The 18,437-nt window shown below is 30.5% G+C and overlaps 1 protein-coding gene across 1 annotated transcript in view; it reads left to right on the plus strand.

The window, feature by feature from the left end:
* Positions 1-6,137: 6,137 nt before the first annotated feature.
* Positions 6,138-18,437, plus strand: part of LOC145324728 (limbic system-associated membrane protein-like) — a 52,994-nt gene continuing 40,694 nt past the window's right edge. The window contains exons 1-3 of the mRNA XM_080167331.1: positions 6,138-6,277; positions 7,304-7,371; positions 12,213-12,330. Coding sequence (XP_080023457.1) covers positions 6,226-6,277; positions 7,304-7,371; positions 12,213-12,330 — 238 coding nt within the window. The 5' untranslated portion in view covers positions 6,138-6,225. The remainder of the gene's footprint in view (positions 6,278-7,303; positions 7,372-12,212; positions 12,331-18,437) is intronic.

An 18,437-nucleotide genomic window follows, 5' to 3' on the forward strand; every position in this document is an offset into this window, starting at 1 on the left:
TTGAAATAAAGGATAGTAATAGTAAAGTATCCTTTTAAGTATTTCCAAAACTAACTTGAAATAGATTTATTCCAGCCCAAGAGAGTTTTAGTCAGGGTTCCATGGATAAAAAAAAAAAAAACCTTTATTTGTTTTATTGTATCAAATAATTTATAATGAAATTGAATTAAAAATCTGTTGATTGTATCACTTACAAAATTGTTCTTCCTTTGTTCCTGTATTTCATTTCATACTTCTAGATCTCCAAATTTTAAAATATGGAATATGAGTTCTGGTATTTGGATACAGGTATGTATTAGTTACTATGAAGATATAGATAGAAATATATAATAGTTATATTCCTATAGTATCCATATGTATGTACTCTCAAAGATTAATTCAAATAATTTACAACATTTTTTACAGTGTGTCAAAAACTTTAATTACATTTTACATAACATGTAGACTTATACATAAATTGTAATGAATTTGGCTTTGATAATATTCTGTAATAAGATACTTAACTTAGACTATTCAAATTTAATTAGATTTTTCAAGTTTATTTTTGAAGATATTTTGTTTCATATACTTTTATGCAAATAAAAAAGGAACATGAATATTTTATTAGCAGTTTTCTAATTTGAAAATTTTTTTTTGTTTTACTAAATGTTAAATAATTTAAATAGCAAAAACACCCTGTAATATCTGAGGCTTACAAGATAAGAACTTATTGTACTTAGATTTCTACATACATATGTAGGTATTAACTTTATACCTAAATATATTTCAATGAAATATATGATATATTCACGTGATTCTTAATATTGTAATTATCAATTTCAGAATAAAATTTTTAACTATTTTATTATTAGAAATAGTCATATCTAATGATTTATTCATCTTTACAACTTTAGTATTTATCATTGGACTCAAGGATATAGGGCTGGTTTTATCTTCTAAACTATATAGCCTAACTTTTTCAGGAACTAAAGGGTGTGCTAAAAAAATGCGGACATTTTTAAAATTTAGATTGCGCGGTAAAATGTCCCAACTGGCTTAAAACTTGACTTGCGAGTAAATCATTAAAGATTAAATTAAAGGGTATGCAAATAAAAATACGTACACTTTTAAAATTATAATTGCTAAGCTTGTGGTAATGGTAGAAAAACGTTATGCATACCATTAGAATCGCTATGAAGTCTATTTTTTGGAAATATAAAAACGATTCCTGTGCTACGTATAATTTATGAGCTATGTGGTAGAATGTCCTAACTGACTTAAAACTTGACTTGTGAGTAAATCATTAAAAATTAAATTTTTCTACTTTTCTCATATTTATCAATACAGCTCCTAAACTAAAACTAGCACAAAAATCGTACTTATATTTCAAAAAAAATAGAGCTTATGACGGTTCTAACGATTTACATAGCATTTTTCTACTATTCACACAAGCCGAGCAGTTTGAATTTTAAAAATGTCCGCATTTTTGCACACACTTTTTTTTATCTTTAATGATTTACTTGCAAGTCAAGTTTTAAGTCAGTTGAGACATTTTACTACGTAGCTCCTAAACTATAAGTAGCACAGTAATTATTTTTAAATTTCCATAAAATAGACTTCATAGCGGTTCTAATGGTATGCATAACGTTGTTCTACTATTAACACAAGCCGCGCAATTTAAATTTTAAAAAGGTACATATTTTTTTATATATTTTAATCTGATTTACTCGCAAGTCAAGTTTTAAGGCAGTTGTGACATTTTACCACATCGCTCCTAAACAATACGTAGCACAGGAATCGTTTTTATATTTCCAAAAAATAGACTTCATAGCGGTTCTAATGGTATGCATAACATTTTTCTACTATTAAAACAAGCCGCGCAATCTAAATTTTAAAAATGTCCGCATTTTTTTTGCACACCCTTTAGTGTCTAGGTTTTTATTTCCCTGATGTTTACAATCTGAATTGTTCTAGTAATATTTGTGGTTCATCTGTTGAAATGTATAACACAATTAAACAAAAACATGTTAATTGAAATACATTGTGAAACAGGATTAGGTCTATTAAACTTATAATAAATTTCCATCAAAAGAAAAATATTCATTCTTTATTTTGTCTAAAATACAAATAAATTTATAAAATGTAACTTTAATTTGCAAAACAGAAAGAAAACTAATATAGGATTTAGTTTATAAAGTGCATATTGTTAATCAGCCTTAGATTAACATTTACATTCCATGTAATTTACATAAGATTTAATTAAAGTAATTGAAAATTTTATATAATCTTATTCAATTGTTTTTCTTTACTATTATTTAGGGAAACAAATTGCAATTGTCATCTTTCCTGAAAAATTAATAAAAAGGTGGAATCTAATTTAAAGCCTTGGAAATGTCCATAGATTGACATTCAGAGGCATCCTACCAATTTCAGGCACTGTCACAAGGTTATTAATGCAGGTACTAATCTTTCATTATTACATGTGTTATATTTGGCAGGGAGTAAGGGAGGGGACAATGGGCAATTAATTCAATATAAGAGTTATCAAAGAAAGGGCATGAAATCCAGTTTAATCCAATAAATTTGTTGGAAATTATAAAGGGATTGTTAATTGAATAATAGATTTCCATGGCGTCATGTAAAGTGAAATCACAACTTGTTTTTGATGAAATATATTGAGGTTTTTTGGTTTGATTATTATATTATTTAAGATTATTGGACCCGACCAGCTGCTAGCAAGAATATGACTGCCCCTTTTTATTCTGTTTATTTCCCTTGCCCCCACCTCCCTTCTCCCCGTCTGCTACATTCCAAACTTACACAACGAGTGTTTATTTTTCTTGCCCCCACTTCCCTTATCCCTTCTCCCCGTCTGCAATATTCAAAACATACATAACGAGTAGCGGCATTTCATGCGCAAGTCCCCAAACTCAGTCAGAAACTGCTAAATTCTTGCACATTCCCTTTAAGCCAGTCCCCAAAGTCTGAGACTCCTAAAAAATGAATATTTGATCCATTGTCCCCTCCCTTACTCCCTGTATATTTGGGCATATTACCCCAAAAAATGGTTTTAATGTTATAAAACAATAAAATATGGTGTCTTCCCCATTATTTAAAACCAAAATTTACTTGAACTTGAGGTGACCCATACACACTTTCATTAAAAAATAGTTTCTAGTGAGATATACATTATTTCCCATATTCCACCTCCCCCATAGCAAGCCAAAATCGAGTAAATAGCTACCTTTTGAGATTATGAATTCAGTTTTATGATTATTTTGAAAAATTAAACTTTTAAAATATATTTGACATTAATAAGCAAATATAATAAGTATTACAAAAATTATAATTTCATTCTGTTTGAATTAATTTGTAAACCTCAATCAATTACCATACCCTGATATAAAAAGGGGAATAAAAGGGGTTTGTGTTCATCTCTCACTCTATTTCAGAATGCATATATTTTTTTATTTCTAAGCATATAGATAGAAACAGAAAAGATTGTTTCCCTATTCCAGTAAATTAATATGTATCATGTCATATCATATCAAACAAAATCTGTGTACATTTTTAATTTTGATATAATGCTGAAAATAGTTTTGCCAGTTAGAGCTTGAATATTTAGAGAATTCCAAATATCTATCATTTACTGCAGCCTAACCAGTAACCTTTAATTTAACATTGCTGATTTTTTCCAATTTAAACAACTTCAACCATTCTTAAAAGCTAAAAGACTAAATCAAGTTTTATTATGGAAACTCCAAAGGATGAGAGAGGGATGTGTGCATTTAATTTTGCATAATCTTTCTAAAGCCAGAGTTGAGGGGATAAAACATATATGAAGATGGACAGATGGACATATCAACCATTCAAAAATCTTTTACATTTCTTCATTTTATCTTCTTAGTCAAGGATAATGCAAAGAAAGTTAGTGATTGCATTTGATGTTAGTATGATTGTTTAAGCAAGTGTTAAAGGGTATACCATCTATAATAGAATACTTGATAATTGAACTAAGTGCTATGAATTTATTTTTTCTTAATCATATAATGTGTATTCTATTAAATTAAAAAGCTGTACCTATTCTACAATTCATTCTGTAAAACCATTTTCTGCATTTCAATATTTCTTCATTTCAGTGAAATTATTCCACTTTGTGAACGCTTTGTCATTGTTAAAGACATAAAGACAATTTAATTGCCACTTTTAGCACCAAAGAATGGCCTCAAATGAATGAAAATTCTTAGTTTAAAATCAATTAAAACTTCTCATGAAATATTAAGATTAAAATAAAATGATTTTATGTAAGATATGACTTTCAAAAACATCTTATTCTGATTTCAAATTCCTATTCAAGATTTTTACTTTGCAAAAAGTCTTATTTCTTTTGACCCTCAAAGTTAGACATGTGGACATATATTCTGAAAGGCATTTTTCTGTTTAGGTGTAGATTTAAGGTTTAATCCTTATTACTTAAAAGTAATAGGATTTCCATATGTGTGTCAGTCTGTATACAAAGAAGAATATATCTAACCACTAGAGCAATATGGTTCTCCTTTACAATATACCTTCTTATAGGTCCTAGAAAATGTATAACTATTTTTGGTAGTTTGTCCTCCAAAGGGAAGTCACCCTCCAAACAAATTTTCCATGCCATTTTTTTTCTTTCATTTCTTTCTTCTTTTTTAAACTAAAATTGTAAATGGGGTGAGTGGGAGTGATTGGTTACCCTCCACAATACCAAGCGACTCTAGTGGTGTCTAGAGGCGTCCGCTAGTTATTAAAAATTAAAGGAATGTACAGCATGACCCTCAAAAAAGTATTTTTAAGCATCTGCAGCCCTTATTTCTCAATGAATTATAAAAAAATGCATATGTCCTTGTTCTCCATAGTATTCCACATAAGTAGATATAAAAATATTTTTTTTACCTCCATTAACACCGGAGATTTTTAGAGCTAAAGTTTTGAAAAAGTGACTGAGGAAAAAGTAACTTTTAACATGAAACGACTTTTTTAGCAAAATTAAGGTAGAAATCCTTTTATTTTTGTTACTAGCAGAAACTTTATACAAAAATTAAATAAAAAATTTAGTTTTTAGTAAAAAGCATTTTTTTACACATATTTTTTGAGTCTTTTTAGTTTAATGATATTTTGAAAAACTTACTTATTAGGCAAAATTGTTTAAGATTAAAAAACCAAATAAATCTTTATGAATATAGCAGGAAAATTGTTTTTGTTTCACAATCCTAACTTTAATAACAAAAAAGTTATAAAGAAAATAAAATGTAAACATAATGATTTTTTAGTCTAAAAAGCTTAATTAACCCCCTATTAAGTGATTGAGATGTCTAAAAAGGGGGCGGAGCAACTGTCATAATTAATCCTTTTTCTCAAATAAGGGTTAATAAATAACCTAAAATTTGCAAATAATCAATTCATTCAGTAGTATTTTTTGCCATTAAAATTTTATATTTTTTGGTGGAATAAAAAAGAAATAATTAGTTAACTTGTTTTTCTTTGTGTATCATTATTCAGTTGCCAGAAAAACATAATATAACCATCCAAAAAATAAGAGAAACAAAAAAAAATTCTTTTTCTCAGTCACTTTTTCAAAACTTTAGCTCTAAAAATCTCCGGTGTTAATGGATGTAAAAAAAATATTTTTATATCTACTTATGTGGAATACTATGGAGAACAAGGACATAAGCATTTTTTTATAATTCATTGAGAAATAAGGGCTGCAGATGCTTAAAAATACTTTTTTGAGGGTCATGCTGTATATATAAATGAAAAACACCATCTGTCTTTTTAAAATATAATTATTTGTATTCAAAATAGATTTTAGAATGTATCATCACGTTCCTTTCTCTGTTTAACCCTGAAAGTTCTTTCCGTACATTAATAATGAAGCTAATTTCCTTTTTTTCTTCTAAAAATATCAGATTAAGTTAGAAATTAGTTATTCATAAGTTCTTAATATATTTTTCTCTGGTTTTATCATACATGGAAGAATTTAGTAAAACAGTTAAAATGTAAAAAAGTCATAAACTTACTTAAAAGACTTATATATATTAGTTTCTAAATTATTTGTACTTGAAAGTAAGTTTTTATTTACAAAGGACCCATAGAAAATCAAATTGAAAATTATTCCTTATTTCAGAATTATAAAAATGTGTTGTACATAACCATTGGTGTGGACAAAGATTGTTTCTCTTGTAATATTGATCCTGGTGAAAACTAGAGCTCATGATTTCAACACAACATTTGGCATTCTCATTTGCTACCTTGGTAGTTGCAGGTAGGTTATCTCAAACTGGCGGCTATGCCCCCTTGAGGCCTCTTGGGGCACTTGAGGAGGTGAGTGTCAAATTTGATAACCCAATTTTTTATTCAGATTTTAAAAGAAAGAGTAAAAAAATTTTTTGGGGGAGGACATCACGCCCATTTTGAATTTCAGTTAGAAAATATTTTTTTTTGGGGAGGGAGATTTTTTTTCTAGGGGCGATTTATCTTGGGTACACTCCCCCAAAATAGTTATAAACCTTTCCGGGACCTATGAGAAGCTACCCTGTAAAGGAGACCCTGATCGGTTCAGCGGTTAGCGAGATCCTTCAGTACACACAAACAGACACACAGACAAACATACATCCTGTTACTTTATTACAAGGATATATTTTTCTTATGTAGGGCTGATTTAATTCTTTAGAGCAATTCGATATTATTTTGCATATCTGTCATATTATCTACCAATCTATTTGTCATTAATTTCTAGCTTGCTACTTACAAACTAAATAATAAAAATTGTAAAGTTAATATTTTTAACAGTAATTATTTTTAATGATATTTTTAAAGCATCCTGTATAGCAATTTTCCACAAATAATAAAAACAAAGTTAAAAATCAATACTAGTTTTGTTAGCCCGGGCCTTTTGTCCCTCTGGTGCTAACAAAACTGGTATAAATCTTGTAATTTTTCATTTTAATATCCGCGGAAAGCTGTCTATAATAATAACGATAATTAAATATACTAGGATTTTATCCCTAAAAATTTAACAATGTATATTTTGTTCATTGCTCTAAAACAGAATGTGTGAAAAAACCAATCTCATTAAAGCTTATTGAATGGGGTTAAATTGGGTACAATTTTCCTTTTTTCCCCAGTTAATTATAAAATACGTAGATTACATTGTCTGCAAGAGGTAACTAGACCAAGAAAGAAAGAAAGATTTTCATGAAATAATAAATTCGATGGCGTTACAGAAGTTATAAAACAATAAAAATATTTTAGGTATTTTTTCTATTTAAAATTAAATATTCTTATTCAGTGATTGGCGTAGAAAGTCCTGTTTTGGTTGGATATGGCCAGGCATTTAGGGTACCTCTTGATAGCCAGGTAAAATTATTGAGTAATTAGTAAGACAACAGATCTATAGTATAGATGTGTATACAGACAACTACCTCTTTTCATTTGTCAAAGACCTCTTTCGTCTGCTTCTAAATTATTTTCTGCTACTTGGCTGTGTTAATATAAGCGATACCATTGGTTAATTTTCAATTACCCAATAGAAAGGTTGCACAAGACAGTTGCGATGGAGATATACAGTTATTCAACCCTTTCTCCCTCTAGTGTTTTACTCTAATAGTAAGGCAGTGGGATATTTAGATAGATAGTGCTATGCTTACTTTTATGGTCGTTATTTCTAAACTTTTTTTGTTGGTTTTATAAGAATAACAATTTTGTAAATGGTAGATTTGAAAGATATATGTTAGTTTGATATAATAGGCTATAAAATAGAAAGTGTTATAAATGTACGGTAGAGGAATACTGACCTAAAAGTTATCTTGACTCTAATAAAACATTTGATGGTTATTTAAAGCCCCTTAGTGCAAACTGGGTAAAACAGTTTGTTTACTAATTTGACAAAACCATATTCATAGATGAATTAACAATTTACTAATTTCTTATTTCAATGTGGTTGATTCTTCTGTTTGTTATTTTTTTAATTCTTTATGATTGACAGCTTCCTTATAAAGGAGAAACAATTTAATATACTCGTTCAAACAACTTACCTTTTTATAGGTGTTAATATCAAAATAAAACATATATTTCTTTTTACTACAAAAAAGAAAACATCCATATTCGCGTAAAAAAAAACAATTCAGCTATTTGGCGAAAAGTTTAATTAAAAATTGAAAATTGTTTAACCTATCAATATAGTTGAAACTTGGTAATCTTAATATAGACACGTTTTTTCCACGATGAAATCTTAACTTTACGAAAAAGGAGTTCCTCTAGAGATGCTACCCACAAAAAATCTATCAGAAACTTCTCAACTTTTTGCAGTACCAATATACTTTTACCACTCAAAAACACATTTATTCCATTACCTACTTTTAATATCAATTTTTTAAAGCAAAGCTGTTCTTTAAATATTATCAGGCCATCAGTTCGTCTCTTCATTTAAAAACTTTTTTATTATGCACTTCTAACATTTATAAATCTATCTCAACCATAACATGGGGACAGTCCCCATGAAAACACTTCTGATATATTCTCCTTAAGACTACCTGTTCAGGGATACATCAATTACTAAAATCAGTCAATAAATAAGGAAATTATGCTCCAAAACATGAATATCCCTGTTATAAGGTTTCCCCTCTGGTATACTGGATTTACTTGATTTACCTCACTCAACTTTCTGGCGTGTTGTACAGTGAAAAAACTACCCCCCCCTTATTTTTGATTTTCTTCAAAATTAAGGGGGGGGGGGTTAATTCTTTGCCTTGCCGTGCTTTTTTCCTCCTTGCCGTTTTCCAGACATTAAAAAACTACCCCCCCCTTATTTTTGATTTTTGTCAAAACTAAGCGGGGGGGGGGGGTTTTCGGTGCTCCGGTCTTCACATGTAAGCAAGCACCAGATCTTTCGCTACAAACAAACAGACATCGTTTCACTTTGTATTATAGATGATTTCTAGATTGATAAGGTACAATATAATAAGCAAGGCATCTCTCTAATTTAAGTTTAAAATCATTAAAAGCTTTCTGTATAAAATATCATGTTTATTAACCCTTACAGTTTGGCACCTTACCTCACCATAAACGGAAGAGAGGGGGTTCAACGACCCCCCCCCCCCCCTCCTATTATATTAGTTCCACAGTGCTGTCGCTCTATGGTTGTCAAAGTCCGTCTTGTTTATTATATTTGTTGAGCTTCGCTATCATGATTATTTTCGTCTTTCGTGTATTTGTTCTATATACAGAAGGGTATGTTTCTTGAAGTCATTTGGATCAAAATTAATGGACATATTGACTTTCTAACAACTATAAATGAGTTGAGTAAGGCAAGGGGGCCGAGCGCTGCGGCTAGGCAGGCAAGGGGGCCGAGCGCTGCGGCTAGGCAGGCTAGGGAGCCGAGCGCTGCGGCCAGAGTTCATTGTTCGTTGTCGGGGGGGGGGGGGGGGGGGGGGGGGGGGGGGGGGAACTCAAATTTTCAATATTGAAAAAAAAAATTCTTAGAGGATAATACCATAAAATGATATCAAGTACAAAAAGTAGCCGAATTTTCAAGATTAAGAAGATGTATTTTGAAAAATAGGTTTTATTATAACAATATAATTCCAGACTTAAAAAAAAACAACAATAAGCAAAGTGACGTACAATCAATATATAAAGAGTAGCTTTACTATTAATTAATTATTATAAATATATTTTTTTCTATTTTTTAGAAGTTTAGAATCAGAATCCATAAATCTGTGTTGTGTGTATGTCTAACTTGATGATTAATTTATAAGAAAAAAAGTTTTTGTAAATTATATTAAAACTTTGCTAACATATAATGTTGTAAAAAACTATTTTTTACTTCAGAGACAAATTTACTAAATTAGAAAATAAAATAATGTTAAAATTACTACTATAATAACAAAACAAGAAATAAAGAAATACATTTAGAAGTTTTTGGTTTGAAACAAATGTTAAAGTTCTCCTATCATGTAGAAGCTTTAAAATTTACCATTTTGTTTTATAACATAAAAGCCTTCTTCTTACAATATAGAAGATCACACGTTTGATACAAATATAAAAACAAGAATGACAACATCCATGAAAGCAAAGCTCTGAAACAGTAGGACACACGAACATAAACACAAGTAAATCTGTTGAAAAACTGCTTAGGTACAGGATATTGCTTAGGGACATACTTACTTTTTTAGAACTTGATTATGGAAATGCATCGCTTATAACAATGTACATTGTTGTCCTAGGAATCAGGATTAAAAAAATAAGACCAATTGGATAACTTTATCACATAATAACTTGATGTTAAAAAAGTTAAAAAGCAACATGTTTAAGATGGACGTATGGACTTTCTGGTAACGATTATAGAGTTGATTCGTTTGCTAACTCGTACCCAACTCATATAGGAATCATCATGCAAAAGTTTGAAATCGATAGCACAATTCTAACATGCCCAAATTAACGAAAAGATTTATCCGTTACGTACGGACGTACGGACCGACCTTAATTATAGAAAAGCTTCGCTTTTAAAAACAGACTTACATATTTGTCTCTGCTATGTAATTTGCTATTATTTTGATTTATAATGTTATTGTATTACTTCAATTCTATTTTTAGTACCAATTTTTCTTAACTTTATTAAGATACGACCTTATCGTCTGCAAGTTAAGTCTCAATATTAACCCCTAGTTGAAAGCAAAGATTTTCTATAATAACCACATTTCTTTTGATTTATATTGCTTTACCTCTAAAATATCCTATCCTAGTATTATCTTTATGATTCTAATAAAAAAGTAAAAAAAAACTTAGATGACATTATCCTTAGCTGTGCTACTTAAGGACCTGCATGACCTTGTGCTTGCAGCTATAATTGGATTACCCGAGTGTTTCTTGCAATAAGCAGGCAGTCAAGTAGAAAATTACTGCCCAATAAACCTCATAAAATGGCATCCTTTGAGGCACATCATTTCTGTTGCAATTTCTTTTTAGGCTGTGTCGCTTCTATAAAAGTCAGTTTATACATTTAAATGGAATTCAAAGCAATATTATAAAGTTATTGAAATAAGTGTATTTAAGAGTAGAGTTAGTTGAAGGCCAAACAGCCTAAAAGCTTCCTGGGAACAATAAAATAATATAAAATACACTACATACATACAGACAGACTGACATTCTGAGCGATGGTCCCTTTAACCAAACTTTAGATTTCAACAAATTTACTTACAACTTTGCTTTTTTCTCTTATTTTTTATATTCTGATTATTTAGGTCTGACACTATCCAAGTGTTAACCCGTAACGGTCGGGGGGGGGGGGGGTGGCGCTGAACGCCCCCCCCATCCGGTTTTTTTTATCTCATTTTCTGTGTGTGAAAGATAAAGAGCCCAAACTGCTTGACTTTTTAAGTGTGGATATGAGACATAATTTTTTGAATATCTCCATCCTGGCGGGCACAGGATGCCAGCAAACCTGGCAGGTTCATCCAGGAAAAGAGCAAAAATATTTTTTTGACTAAAACAAAGCATTTTATCTTACCAAAATACTAAAATATCCTCTATTAGTACATCCTCATATTAAATACAGGTGTTCAAGTCAATTTTAGGTTCCAGGTATGATCCTGCAGGTCCTGATCCTCCAGGTCTCCAGAAATCTTTAAAAGGCTCCTGTGGCCGCAATTTTTGACTTAGAGACTTCAAATTTCAAACTTAAGCTTTTCTTATATGTCTACATAACGTATTAAAATTTCATAAAGATCCGTTTTCCCGCCGACCGCCGGCTGCGGCGGCTGACAGCTGCCAAGTACAGCTGAGGCCGCTGAAATTTTTATTTTGATATTTCTAATATAAAATTTACATAAAGATAAACATTTTTGCAAAAAAAAATTTATTCTAGCTTCAAAAATAAAAAAAAAATACAGCCGTTTGAAATTTTTAAGTAAAAAAGGACCTAAAAACAAAGGTTGTTAAATAAAAGGGTGAAGGAAGCGAAAATTGACCTTGACTTACTTAAGGTCGGAAATTTATCATAACACAGGGGACTTGGACAAAAATTTTTAGCCCTCTAGCTCTAATAGGAACTGAGATAATAGGGGGGGGGGGCGTTGAACGCCCCCCCCCCCCGACTGATTAAGGTGCGGCAAGGGGCCCGACTGTAAGGGGTTAATGTACGTTTGTCCTACCGTTTTAGAGCTTCGATTTATGTATGTTGTCATCTTGTTTAATTTTAGGTAACGCTGCCATGCAATGTGACAGGCCTGGGAGACTCTGTGTTGGTATGGAAGCAAGGAAGCAGGGTCATCTTTGCTGGACAGGTTCGGGTCAGGCAGGATCCAAGATTTACACTAGGTAAGATATCTTACTGGACTACATGTTGGTTAGTCCGCCATGAACTTTATCTATAATACAAAGTAGCTTGATATCTGTCCGTCCGTCCGTCTGTCCCTTAAGATCTCGGTAACCACAGAACCGATTGGATTCTACTCTTCAGGGTATATACCTTTTGATCCAATGGTGGTTCAACTATCAACCCCCCCCCCAAAAAAAAAATGAAAATTCCCCCCCCCCCAAAAAAAAAAAATAATTTTATTGCGAACACATTAGACTATGAGCAGCACCAGTAATACTTTATTTCTATTTATTTATTTATTTTTTAAAATTATCTCTTGGGGCAAAGCCCCTAGAGGCTAGGGCGAAGCCGCTAGTTAATCAAAAAGAGCATGTAATGTTTTAATATTTTTCTAAAAAAATCTGTTCTAAACATTGTACGGGAAGAAAGTCACTTAAAACGGATCATATGAAGAAAATGAAGTCATTCCTAAAAAGGACAGAAATTTCCTTCCTTGGGTATAGGAAGGCTATTTACTTTCCTTTTTCTTACAAATTCTCTGTAAGGAAGGTGATTTCTGTCCACTATCTTACAAATTCTCACTAAAGGAAGGTGACCTCTGTCCACCATCTTACAAATTCTTCCTAATTCTTAGAAATTCTTCCTTTTCCTCACTATTACAACTATGCTTAATAAATCTACCTTATTTACCCAAATTCTTACTTATTCTCAGAAATTCTACCTTAATTAGACAAATTCTTCCTTATTCTAAGAAGACCTACCTTATTCAAGGAAATTCTTCCTTATTCTAAGAAAATCTACCTTATTCCCTCAAATTCTTCCTTATTCTAAGAAATACTTCCTAATTCTATGAAAATCTACCTTATTCTAAGACATTCTTCCTTATTCTAAGAAAATCTTCCTTATTCTAATAAGATCTACCTTATTCTAAGAAATACTTCCTAATTCTATGATAATCTACCTTATTCTAACAAATTCTCCCTTATTCTAAGAAGACCTACCTTATTCTAGGAAATTCTTCCTTATTCTAAGAAAATCTACCTTATTCCTTCAAATTCTTCCTTATTCTAAGAAATACTTCCTAATTCTATGAGAATCTACCTTATTCTAAGACATTCTTCCTTATTCTAAGAAAATCTACCTTATTCTAAGACATTCTTCCTTATTCTAAGAAATTCTTCCTTATTCTAATAAGATCTACCTTATTCTAAGAAATACTTCCTAATTCTATGAAAATCTACTTTATTCTAAGACATTCTTCCTTATTCTAAGAAAATCTACCTTATTCTAAGACATTCTTCCTTATTCTAAGAAATTCTACCTTATTCTAAGACATTCTTCCTTATTCTAAGAAATTCTTTCTTATTCTAATAAGATCTACCTTATTCAAAGAAATACTTCCTAATTCTATGAATATCTACCTTATTATAAGACATTCTTCCTTATTCTAAGAAAATCTACCTTATTCTAAGACATTCTTCCTTATTCTAAGAAAATCTAGCTTATTCTAAGAACTTCTTCCTTTTCCTTACTAATTCTCTCTTATTTTCAGATAACCTAGCTTTTTCTAAGAAGTTCTTCCTTAATTCCCCTAATTCTTCCTTTTTCTCAGATAATTTTCCTAATTTATATTGGGATATCATAACTGAAATAGAGGTATAGAGAATATATAAATTCTGCCTTTTCCCTTCCTTATTATCTCAAAATCTTGGTTTTTCTCACATATATTTCCTTATGTTTATTGAGATATCAGAACAACATGTGTAGGATAAGTTTGAGTTGTATCTTTTGACCTGAAATGTTTGTTTGTACTTTGGAATGTTCATAAAGTACATTTTAATAGGAACCCCAGTCAGAAGTATGAAATTATCTTAAGAAATAATAGAAAATTCATTATTTTTTTTGGTTGTATCTTTTGACATTTAGTGTTTATGTTTTTATTCATAAAATTATTAATAATATTAACATAATTTTGCAGAGAAATAAACCTAATAATAACAGGATAACAGAAAAAGACAAGTAGTCTTTACAATCTTTCTCTAGCCAACACATAAAATATTAGACCAAGACCAAAAAAGTAATGATTTCAAAACAAATTAAAATATTTTGTATATTTTACTGATAATTTTCTTCAATAACTATATGTAATTATCAATCCTTTTATAAAAGTAACAGGATGTTTGTCTGAGATCCCAAGAAAAATTGCCTAAAGAAAAAAATTTCCCCCCTAACCATCAGAAAAAAATCTTTTCCTTTTCAAAAATAAAATCCCAGGCTTAGAGTCAGACATTTTTATTTGATTAATTACCCAAAGTGTCCATAGAAGCCTCTAGTGGCGTAGCTGCTAGTCTCAACCAATGTAATTTTTTTTTTCTTCACATTCCTATTTATGTGGTACAAACTCTATAGAAAGTTGGCAACTTATTCTTTTCGTCGGTAAATTCAAACAGCTGATAATTATGAAATCAATTCAAGGGCAATTAGAGTGGGTCAATTTTCAATTTTTTTTTTAAATTTTGAATTCACAACAATGGATTTATTATTACTTAGATCTTACACGAAACATTTCATGTTCTTTAATAGAGTGAACTCTCTTGCGGGCTAAAATAACGATCTTCCCCACCCAATTCTTTACCCTATTCCCTCCCCTCCTAATGGAAAAATGGTACACCAAATAAAATCGAAGGGAAATTGCAACCTAAACTAACTAAAAATTTTCTCCTGTGATAATATCCACGTGAATAAATGTAGAATTAATTGGAAGTTGAACCATAATTTTGTATCCTCTTAAAATATCATTGTTGTAGATGGTTAAAACATTATCTATCCCCTCTCCCCTTTACCCTATCTCTTTTCCTTCTTTATGGTGAATAAACTGACCAATAAACAGGTTAGCAACTTAATTTGGCGACAACTTTTCTATGTAACTCTATGTCAATAAGATAGGGTACTTATAGCTTTAAAAATCGAACCATCCTTATAAATATTGACCCAACTCGACCCAATTTGTTGCTTTTAAAGACCAATACTAAAATCTAAATACAAAAAGTTTTGACATTAAGAAATATTTTATTTTTTGGTATTAAGTAATATGAATATTAAGAAAATTCATAATCCTTTATATCTTTTGAACATATATTTATAATTATAAAAATATCCGAAAATCAACAATTCTTTAGCTCTGATGTTGGTCATCACTCATCCCCTCACTAACCCATATGTTCTATTATTCATTCCGCAAATATGGTGAACTGAAATTAGTTTCCGATGTGAACACATTTTCCTAGATGTTTCCCAATCCTATCTCAATATTTGCTAATAGCTAAAAAACCTTCAAACTTCCAAAAAAAAAAAAAAAAAATTTTTAAAATTAAAACTTTGAATGTATAATGTATAGATCGTTAATACATTCAAATTTTGATTTTTTTTTTAAGTTTGAAGGTTTTTTAGCTAGTAGCAAATATTGAGATAGGATTGGGAAACACCTAGGAAAATGTGTTCACATTCGGAAACTAATTTCAGTTCATCGCAAATATACTATTAACAGGGATCTAAAGGGATAAGACAATTGCCGATAAGTTGATGTAAATCCTCAATGATTAAACATAAAATTATCCCTTCTGTAAGTTATAATTGGTGGTTTAATCGTTTACTATTAACAGGGATCCAAGGAATAAGACAATTGCCGATAAGTTGATGTAAATCCTCACTGATTAAACATAAAATTATCCCTTTTGTAAGTTATAATTAGTGGTTGAATTGAATTGTTAATGGACAGGACACTCATTTTAATGTACAAACCAATAAAATTCAATAAAAGTTTTAAGTCACTGAATAAGAAAACGTTATTATAAAACTTTGGGGACCAGTGCAGTGTAATGAACAGCTCAATATTCACTCCCTCCCTGGATTATTAAACAGTACACTAAGTTTTATTTTAACAATTTCTTATTTATGGGCTCAACAACTTTAGAGACTTTTTATTTAATTAATTAAGTAAATTGATTTATCATCCATTGTCCTATCCCTCTTAATTCCTGATTATAGGTTGATTTCTCTGTTTCGGCATGGGACAAGGACAACATATCAAAGACAATTTATAAATATAGAATATGTAATATAAAAGTTTTTTTAAAATAATTAGATACCACTGAACCGATATGGTTCACTTTTACACTGTAGCTTCTCATAGATCCTGAGAAGGTTTATAGCTATTTTGAGAAGGGTACCACCACCCACCTTGAAAAATATTACTCCTTTACAAAAAATTTTAATTTAAAATAAAAAAAAACAGAAATGAAAAATGTGGGGATGAGTATGATCCCCCCCCCCACCAAAACAAAAAAAAATTAACCCCCTTCCCTTCATTTTTTTCACTTTTTCATTTTAAACTACTATAGAAAATGGAGATATTAAATTCAATTCCCATTACCTAAAGTGCCCCTAAAAGTGTCTCTAGGAGCGTAGCCGCTAGTTTGAAATAAAACACTAACAATATAATTAATTATCCATTAAAATTCTTAAAATTCTAAATATACATAGTCTATGGTCTTATTTTAAATGTATGTCTGTGGGTTTGTGTTCGTTCATGAAAAATACACGCCCTCCCTTACCATGTAGGCGGCCGTGCTGCGTCAAATTCTTGTCCAGGCTAGCCAAGCTGACGGACGTTTTTTTTTCTAATTTCTAAAAGCTACCTTTTTTATAAGAATATTTTTTTAATATTATATATAGAAGCAGTATGGTTCTTCATTACTGTTTAGCTTCTTATAAGACAAAGGAAGGTTTATAGCTATTTTGGGGGAGAGTACTAACACATTCTAAAGAGATATCTCCCCTAGGAAAAATCTCCCCCCCCCCAAAAAAAAAGATTAGAAACCCACTAAAATTAAAGAGGTCTAGGGGCTAGTTTGTCATTAAATTAAAAACATTCTTATTTTTCACTCTTAAAAAAAGCTAGCTTTTTTATTTGGATGAAAAAATCTGATCTACATAAAATTATTGCAACACAGACTGTTCTCATCTCCTGGTAGAATATGAAGAAAATAGTAAGGTTTTTCTGTCTGAAGCTTAAGATCCCAGGAATGGTTGGTCTAATTAGCAAGAATTAGCTAAATTATCTTAGACAAAGGAAGGATATGTGATGAGAAGGAAGACTTTGAGGGAATAAGGTAGATTTTCTTAGAATAAGGAAGAATGTCTTGTAATAAGGTAGATTTTCATAGAATTAGGAAGTATTTCTTAGAATAAGGTAGATCTTATTAGAATAAGGAAGAATTTCTTAGAATAAGGTAGGCTATCTGAGAATAAGGAAGAACTAGGAGGTATTGGGTTAATTTTCTTATAATTAGGAAGATTAAGTGAGATTTAGGAAGAGATTTTCTTAGAATTAGGAAGTATTTCTTAGAATAAGGTAGATCTTATTAGAATAACTAAGAATTTCTTAGAATAAGGAAGAATGTCTTAGAATAAGGTAGATTTTCTTAGAATAAGGAAGAATGTCTTATAATAAGGTAGATTTTCATAGAATTAGGAAGAATTTCTTAGAATAAGGAAGAATGTCTTAGAATAAGGTAGATTATCATAGAATTAGGAAGTATTTCTTAGAATAAGGTAGATCTTATTAGAATAAGGAAGAATTTCTTAGAATAAGGTAGGCTATTTGAGAATAAGGAAGAACTTAGAGGTATTGGGTTAATTTTCTTAGAATTAGGAAGATAAAGTGAGATTTAGGAAGGTGATTTTTATCCTCTTTTTCAGATATGTGAGAAAAAGGAGAGTGATTTTTGTCCATATTTGAGATATCTGAGAAAAAGGAAGATGATTTCTGTCCTTTTTGGAAGGGAATTTCTGTCCTTTTTAGGAATGACTTCATTTCCTTCATATGATCCCTTAAAACTCATTCACGTGACGTCATAAAAATGAGTAACTACCCATCTCTTTTTTTATGTGTTTTCTTTCCCACTTCTCCTCTCATCTCCCTCATTTTTATGCCGAAGTTGATGATTTTCTTTTGTTTTTTTCTCCCCCTGCCCAAACATTTCATTGCTCTTAAATAAAATCTTTATCACTTTCTTTAAAGAACATTAGCTTGGAGAACTTGGTT

This window comes from Acartia tonsa, chromosome 7 (assembly GCF_053477335.1).
Source record: "Acartia tonsa isolate MP-2025a chromosome 7, ASM5347733v1, whole genome shotgun sequence".
Lineage (NCBI taxonomy): Eukaryota > Metazoa > Arthropoda > Copepoda > Calanoida > Acartiidae > Acartia > Acartia tonsa.